Source organism: Lutjanus erythropterus, chromosome 2 (assembly GCF_056507025.1).
Source record: "Lutjanus erythropterus isolate fLutEry1 chromosome 2, fLutEry1.hap2, whole genome shotgun sequence".
In the NCBI taxonomy this organism is placed as follows: Eukaryota; Metazoa; Chordata; class Actinopteri; order Lutjaniformes; family Lutjanidae; genus Lutjanus; species Lutjanus erythropterus.
This window is the reverse complement of record NC_139318.1, coordinates 22605559-22614710: the sequence shown is the minus strand read 5'-3', so window position 1 is coordinate 22614710 and position 9152 is coordinate 22605559. Positions and strand designations below refer to the sequence as shown.

General features: G+C 39.2%; 1 protein-coding gene across 1 annotated transcript in view; it reads right to left on the bottom strand.

Moving 5' to 3' along the window:
* Window positions 1–1201: 1201 nt before the first annotated feature.
* Window positions 1202–9152, bottom strand: part of c1ql4b (complement component 1, q subcomponent-like 4b) — a 31232-nt gene continuing 23281 nt past the window's right edge. The window contains exon 3 of the mRNA XM_084732967.1: window positions 1202–1739. Within this exon, the coding sequence (XP_084589093.1) occupies window positions 1560–1739 (180 nt within the window). The 3' untranslated portion in view covers window positions 1202–1559. The remainder of the gene's footprint in view (window positions 1740–9152) is intronic.

The following is a 9152-nucleotide window of genomic DNA, read 5'->3' as shown; positions in this document are numbered from 1 at the left end:
CCTCACCAACCCAAACAACGAGGTCCGTGAGTACTAGCCAATCAGAGGCCTTCACAATGGTAGGATACGTAATTTAGCAATTAGTTAGTTTAGCTTAGCACAAAGACTGGAAACAAGGGAATACCGATTGCTTGGCTCTGTCCATAATATGTCTAAACCACAAAATTTTTAGTTTTTACACTGTAGGACAGAGCCAAAGCAATGTGTATCCTACCCAGCTCCATGCTCTTATCCAAAAAAAAAACCAAGATGGTGACGGCCATATTGCTAAACTTGAGGTTTCAAAACATTGCTCCACAAACCAATGGGAGAGGTCACAGTGGCTTTGTCCACTATTTATTATTCAGTCTACTGGTTTGACCTGCTCTTTTTAGCTCTTGTTTTTCACTTGTTACACAACTATTTTCCATCACTTCGCATGTGATCAAGCATGTGCAACTATAAATGTCTTCCAAGAGAGACTGCCCGAAAAAATGCTGAAACAATACTGTGTACACTTAATATGAACCACTTTTATTTTAAGCTAACTGTAGAATGAACAGACAGATATGAGAGGGTGGTATCCATCTTTCCATCTAAATAAGTGTATTTCTCAAAATGCTGAACTATTTCAGTAAACTATGGATGCCAGGTGTGAGTGTAAGTGAACAGATGAGGCTGTAGCAGAGTCTCATTAGCAGGACATGATGAGGCTCTGTCATAAGCTCTGGCTCAGGGAAAATCTCAAAGCTAAACCTCAGTATCAATATACTGTGTGTTAAGGGACTGTTACCAACAACATGACAGCCCCCTCATCCCTTAACTGTCGGAGAATCTGAGACTGTGCGAGTCCAACTAACAGTGACGCGATGCTTTGACGTTTCCTCAACACAAACACACACATGCGCTTGCACACGGGCATGAACACAGGCGTACAACGCACTGGATTATGTGCATGGTGTCGGCTGTATTATCAGCTGCGATCAATATATTCATGACTTTTCTCGTTTGGAAATCCATCCCACAGTGAAGGCGAGTACACACACTTCGATTTACAGTCTACATTCAGAAATCATCTCAGTCGATTTCAGACCGGCGGCTGAAATGGTCATCTTGTCTCATAGTAACATCTTGTCTCAGTGTAACAACTGACTGGAGGAGTTCAGGTCATGTGTGCGTGCCTGTGTGTGTGTGTGTGTGTGTGTGTGTGTGTGTGTGTGTGTGTGTGTGTGTGTGTGTGTGTGTGTAAGCAAATATGTGGATGTGAAACAGATGTAAATCATGTTTTAGCCATGCTTACACAGACTGTACATGGCACAGAATAATGATTACACAAGTGTGTGTATCAGAAGTAAATGTTAACTGGTAATATATACAATACTATATTCATTTTTACACATTTTCTCTTCAAACTCTATTTGTTAACTGTGATCATGTTATTACATGTGTTGTGTACTGAACAGCATTGAAATGACAAATTACATTATGGCAGCATGGTTGTGTTAGATGCAGAAAGGAGAGGAAACTTTTTTTTTTTGCTTGATTACAGAGAGACAGAGTATATAAATGTGAGTATACTGTCAGTCAGGGTAGATGAGGAAGCCAGAGAAGGTGCTGTATTTGTTGGTGTTTCCACCGTGAACTTTGCCCCCGTCCAGCTGTACGCACACCTCGTCCCCCACGTCCAGGTGGAGGATGACGCTGTTGGAGGCGTAGTCGTAGTTCTGATCTGCGTCTTGAGCAATTGCACTGGCCCTCACCTGAGAGAGAGACAAATAGATGTTGATAGGCTGCAGAGAGTTTGTGTTGAGGCTGCTGATTGTCAATATGTTCTGCTAGATTTTTTCTTGGGCATGTTAAGCCTTGAAGATATAAGTGAGAGAGATATATATAAAGGTCGACATCCAAAACATGAACCGAGGACGCAGCAACTCACAGTCTGCATTTTAGCCATCCTAAGCCACAGGGGGACTGCATATGTTTTGTGCATATTAAAACACATTATTCAACCATTTTGATAGTACACTGACTTGTAACAGGGAACGAGGTGCCTCTTTTAGTCCCACTCTGTGCGCACACATGCCTGTTCTTACTCTACAGCATTTAGGCTGATGGATATGAGTACTTTACGTCACAAACCACAGACCGTCACCAGTTTTGATAAAAAAATGTTGGTATTTGACATCCTGATGTGTTTAGGAACAGCAAATCCTGCTGAATAGACCTTTAAATGTCTGTAAATCTGGCCATTTGCCCATTTTCATACCCATGATGACAAATTGATGCTACCCAAAAAGTTCTTAAGCAGCACAGAGTTTGATGAGAAAATGCAATTCTCCACTGACATTATTTAATTGTTGTAGGCTTAGCAGCTTTGAGCAACTTCACGCCCAGTTAAAATCAGTTTACAAAAATATGAGCCAGAGGTTAAGGTTGGATAAATAGTTTTTAAGTCCAGCTTTTAAATTTCAGGTGGTCATATAGTTTTATCAAACAGTTTAGTTTGAGAAATGACCACAAACATCACTGCAACTCAAACTGAACACCCGCCACTCTCATCACAGATTGCTGACATAAATATGGCACATTTTTGTTCAGATGCTGACCAGCATTTTTTTTAAACTTCATTACTAAACAGAACTGAACCTTTTCACTCAACTCAACTGAAAAAAGTTGTTTTTGTTTCTAATGACTCTTCAAGCCAGGATAACACAGTCTATTTATAAATACTGAAGCTAAATACTGTACTTTCACATTCAATAAACCTCATCCAATTGAAAAACAAAGAAATAGACATTACAATCAAATACATAAATGTGCATTATAATTAGTGTTTTTCAGATTAGTTTAATGTATCCTTGGATGTATGTGATTCTCACTGGCTAGTTTCCAGTATTTCATGAGAGGAAACTGATTTTTTGGTCTTAGCCATGTATCTGCTCCCACAACCCTCTCTGCTCTTATTTGAGTCTCTGGTCCTCTCCTATGGCTTCAAGACACTAATCATCACCTGCAATGAAGGCATGTTAACCGCAGCCATCTCAATGTTCATTACCGGGTTGAGGAAGTTGACAGAGGAGAAGGAATATGTATTTGTATTCGCTCAACATGAAAAAAGCAAGTATTATGTGATCCAGTGATCTAAAGTAACACATAAATGATGACATTCCAAATATTACCAGAATGATTAATAAAAATAATTTTAATAAAAACTGGCAATTTCTTTAAAATGCAATGTTGTATATAGGTTGATGATTTTAATAGGTTCATCTATCTCATCTTATCACAGTATCCCACCCACAGCCGGTCTGTGCACTTTATCTGGATGTAACCGATACCATTTTATTTCCCGTTCCGTTCTGTGATCTTGGTGTAATGTCATCAGTACAGATGCCTTCCTGTCCACTGGGTAGATAGATGAGATGTGCAGTGATCTTTGGCCTCAAACCTCCATCTGAGAGCACAACCTTTCTGAGCTGCCATCAATTTTTCCAGAGGATTGTTACGCTCACACCTGATCCACCTGTTGCACAGAGGAGTCTGATAGGGATTGCGAGGATGGCATCAGGGAAGAAATCGGTTCATTTGTCAAGCAATTACAGCAGACACAATGAACGTGCACACACTGACTGCCGATACATGGACATTTGTTTGTTGCAGCTTAACTACAAAATACTGTAACTACCAACAGTTACTGCTGTTAAGCTGCATAAGTGGTCCATGTTACTCTTGTATATTATGTATTTAAGGAATAAAAATTACAAGAAAATAACTAAACAATACAATGCTGGAATATTTTCCCCATCATGTCGATATGGCAAACCTTGCAAAAAGTTACCTATTTACACATGCAGCAGATACGGAGCAACATGAGCATTCATTCACGTTTGTCCCCACCTGAGGATTTTATGTCCAGTATTCACTCTCATTTTAACTCTGTTTTGGTCTTCTGAGAAAAACATCCAGCTCTTTAGTTGTTAGAGTAAATCCTCCACTATTTTCCCCAGCAAGTCACTAACTTTTTAGAGCTCTCTGCAATGAAAACAGCTGCTTTTGCACCAGCTGGAAATAACGTTGATGTAAGCAATGAGAGTGAATTGAAGAAAACAATTTGTGGGCCCTGCACTACACCAAAAATACTGAGCTGAAAGACACTAAAATGCTTCACAGAGACATAAGGAACTGGGTTTGTCACTATAAATGAACCCTTCTACTTGGGCTGTTTCATGCTATAGACGAATCTGGCAAAGTACCTGATGTTAACATGCTGTCATTGCTGCTGTGGCGTCTCCTTCAATGCTTTTTGCGTAACGTTACTTTTAATGTATAGGATGTCTGGAAGAATCTGTGCAGTTCGGCTGCTCCAACTGTGGTAGACACCCTACAGAGATTCACTGAGTGAACAGGGGACCACAATGTGTCATAGTGGATCAAAAAGAAAAGAATTTTGCTCCTGAAAATCTTGAATACCCAATGAAAAATGTAAAGTCATATATATTTGTTTGATATATATCACACAGTACTTCATCACTTAAATGTGGCGGAGGTGGTCTGTTTTTCTCTTCTCCATTATCCATTTCTGGCTATTGTCACAACTGATGTCTAACTACTAATTAAAATTTGAATAAGTTTAATATCGACATCCTAAAAGGTACCTTCGTCAGTTACTGAGGGCCACCGTTTAACATCATCAATGCAATTTTTCAGTCTAGAAGGGAACCCTAGACCTGCAAGATCTTGCGAAAGTGAATAATCTGAACCATGAAAAATCTTGCAAGAGTCTTGCAAATTTTTCGGTTTCTAGACAACCAGCAGACACGAAGAGTGACACGACATGCCACCGCAGTAACGGCGAAACACACAAAGCGGTTGTCGGATTCATCTATATATGGGCTATGTGGTTGCATATGGCTCCCATAGCGATATAATGTAAGGCCAGGAGCTCTGCCGTGTCACCAGGTCATTCATGTGAGCATAGCTTTCAGAATGCTATCACTTATGATGCCATTATTTTGGACAGTTAAGTAACTCACACTAGTTATTGGTAAAGTGTATTATGGATTGATTTGTTTTCAAATCTTCCTTGGACAGAAGAGGTGTTTGATTAGAATTGCAGATTAAAAAGATATAAGAGTTTTTCAAAGATCATCTTAAATTTCACTAAGGTCATACATTTAAATCTTAAAGGGACAGTTCACCCCCAAAATCATAACTACATATTTTCCCCTGAAAGGTTTTTTTTAGATGACAAAAAAAAAACAAAAAACCAATACTGGTATACTGAATGCTAAACATGGACAACATGCAAAGGCAGCGACATAGAACAACACCATAGCCTCAAAATGACCAACCAATTTAATCAGCACCACTATATTACAGTTATAACAACAGCTTGACATTATGAGCTTGCCTTAATGTCTGCCATATTCAGAACCAACGCACTAAAGATGCATTATCTGATGGGAAGACCACAGAACCTGGAGCCTGATACAGATTTAAAAAGTAATATGGTTGAATGAGTAATCCTTCACTCCTTAATCTCCATGTTGACAGATTTATGTGAGGAGAAGAGTCTTCCACTCGGATTAAACATGATGCTGGGTCTGCAATGGAACGACTCGCGATTTAAGAGGAGGTCGTTACATGTTACAATTACTGTACATGTTTACATAACAGTTAACACATATATGATACCACTGAACACAATAATCCCCCCATATTCCATGATCATAATGCTCCCATACATGTTGCTATTAAGGAGAAGTTCATTATGATCTGGATGAAGGCAAACACCTGCAGTAGCCCACTACTGAATATAAAATCATGTTCCTTAAAGACTCGATTTATCTTCTGGAGAGGAACTACCTCATTTGACACAGGTCAGGATTCAGCCAATGACATTTCAAAGTGAGTAAACAGCTATTTTGAAGGTTTTAAACATGTCTTCCATAAACAATATGTCCAATTTTACGTTTCAGGGAGTCATGGCGTTACAGCTCTGACAACTCTCTGTTTTCTCACTGGGATGCTCCTCTGCTAGACCGATTGGTTCTGGACCCCGTCAGGACACGCAAAAAAACATGGGTTGGACCATTAGGTAATGTGAATTTGGCAACTAAACATGCAAAAAAAAGATTGGAGGTTGGAGGTACTGATGTCTATATCAGGACAGTCAGGCTCTACAGTCTAAATTATGGCACATGTAAAAGAAAATGTTGCTTACATACAGATTTGTTTGACTCTCATACCATAAATGTGTGATCTGATACGTCACTTGTTTCACAGAAGGCCACCAGGGGGCTGCCCTAGTAAAGTAGCTGACTATACCTAAAACATTTTTTTATTTTTCAGTGAGCCATTCCTTTAAACTGTTTAGATTAATGAGTCTTACTGTTTAAACCATACTAAAGTAAGGTTGAAAATTTGATCTAAACTTTCATAGTGATATCTTCAAAGCTGTCAAAGCTTATGGTACACAAATAAAAAAAACAAAACAACAACAACTCATGTAACTTTTAGGTCGTTGTGACATGCAGGATGTGAGGGTTTACTGGTTTCTCTGGGTTTTGCCTGTTGGGATTCTCAGTCTGGATTATGAAAACTCTCTGGCCCAGTGGATGACCGTCTTTACATAGTATGGTTCTATTTTGGAAGTGATGGGTTTGTAATGTATTGTAAAAAACAAACAAACAAACAAAAAACACGACCAAAGAATAAAATAAAATTAATGTTAATTTCATGGGTAATACCATAATAATGATCTTACTCAACCGCAGTGTATTTGTTATGTCTGAACACAGATACTGATCATTATGTGTCTCGTGGGCTTTGCAGCTGGACTGATGCTGCTGAGTCTCTACTGAACAGAGAAGAGACGAGAGCAGGGGCTCTCTGCACAAACAATTTAACTTTTTAGAGATGTTCTAAGTTTTCAGCTGAAAATAAAAACAAAGTTTCTCATGGTTTGTGCCTCATGCATGAATAGTGGCCTTGACTACATGTAAGCCAGTAGGCCTATGCAAAAAATCCTTTCTTGGTCCGTGTGCATTTCAATCACAAGATAAAACAGATAGAAGCTTGCAAAAATGCAGGGAATCATAAATATATTTTTATATTAGCTGGTGCACTTATTAAAAAATATCATCCAGACCACATGCGCTGTTGGTTGACTGATGAGAGAGCGTGGAAGGAGTGGTTGGCAAACAAGTTTCAGCTCTTTTTATCTGTGTCATTGTGTCATGCTGTGTAATGTAACAGCATGACAGGCTGTAAACTTTGTGAACAGAGTCTCAAAATCACCACAAACCACAAAACTAACTGTGATGGAAGTGGAGAAGAGTGATAGAAACACAGAGCAGCGTGACATGCTGTCAGCCACCTCATCCAGGTGCATCCACCTAGTGCGGAGAGCAGGGGACGCTTGTTTGTTTGCTTGTTGTTTATGCTTGTTTTTGCCACTGACAGGCTCAGGTTGTTGTTGTTAGTGTCTGACAACATTATGAAAAGGGTCATGACAGTGAGAGACCTTATTTTAAAGAGTGATATATGTTTTGTTTTAACCAGATACCGCTGTTTAATTGCTCTCACCAAACTCACCAGACTCCATTTGTATCAGCATCAGCTGCATTCAGACTTGACAGAAACTAGATAAAACTCACCAAAAACATCTTGAATCATCTGTCCACTATCCCAACAATTACTAACTCTGGTTTGGTCGAAATAAACCCTTAATTCATGGCATAAGGGAATGCCATGATGGTGATGCTGGACAGTGGCTGCAGCCTTGGGAGAGAGGCTCTGCAGGTCTGTTGATTTTATAACTGAACTATAGGAGGACACAGACTTTTAATTTACCTGACTGTGTCAAAAGCTGATATTTTCACATCAAAGATCATCACAGATGATGAAGAAAGACATTAAAGCATGACCCTAACTGGTAAAACATATTCATGTGGCCTCATATAAGAATTTAGTGTAACACACTGCACTGTAAAAACAAAGGAGGACTTGTTGAATATTTCTACAGGAGAGCCGAATCTGATTCAACTAAAGAAAATCTTACTTGGAAAAAGCCCTACCTATGAAGAAACACTCGTAGGACAAAAAAAGAAAAAGAAAAAGAAACCATGGCATTGGGATTAAAGAGCATCGGACCCTAAGACGATCAACAAATGCAGTTGGCGTCTTTTGAACATGCAGTCAGATCACCGCCGCAGAGTCCACCCCAGCAGGAGAGGAGGTGAGCGGAGGCAAGAGCCCTGCTGCAGCTGGGTCCTGAGGCTGCTCCTGCATAAGGTGCAGTCAAGAAAATGAAACATTCAAAATGAGAGTGTTGTGCCCACAGAGAGACCTGCTCCACAGTCTGTGTTTTTACACTGATGATGCTACATGCACAAACATAGTCAAAGTTGATGGACACTGTTTCCCAGATGTTGAACTTTTAATGTGAAGATGTTGACAATATTATCATCACCATCTTGTTCTTGCTGTTTACATTTAACATGACAGAATATTTTCCTGAGTGTATACATGGATATGAATATATGTATTTAATTTGTTTTACATTTTTACACTCGGAATTTAATTACTTATCTGTATATGTGCTGTATTGTGTGTATTATGAAGGAACTATAACTCTAACTTCTTTGTACAACCCTGTGTTGTATAATGAGAACTATCCTTGAATCCTTGAACATTTTTGCAACTTGTCAGATGTGTTAATTAACGACATTTCCTCATTATGTTAATAGAAAACATATTTCGGTCAGCACTGCACTTCCCTCAAAACGTATTTGCTGTTGCAAATCATTTGTATACAGTATAAATGTAATTTCTAGGCAACAGGGCTGAATGACTTAAAGGGAAGAGTTACTCATTACGTGGGTCTTTGTTATTTTGTCCACTCTGATTCTAAGTTCACAGTACAAGTGAGTTGTTTTTGCACCCAGTAAGCAAAATCTGCCTATAATAAATTGCAATCATTGGATAAGTAACCAACTATTCAAGCAGACCATCTATTTAATGGTGGAAAATAAAGTACACAAGCGCATACATATTAATGAATGCAAATATGATACCCTCACTCTATCCTTGTCTCCGGCTCGGGGGCTGACTGAGGATATGGTCTATCATCTCAACCCGTCATCGGGCTGCCCTGACTCTCTTGTGATCAC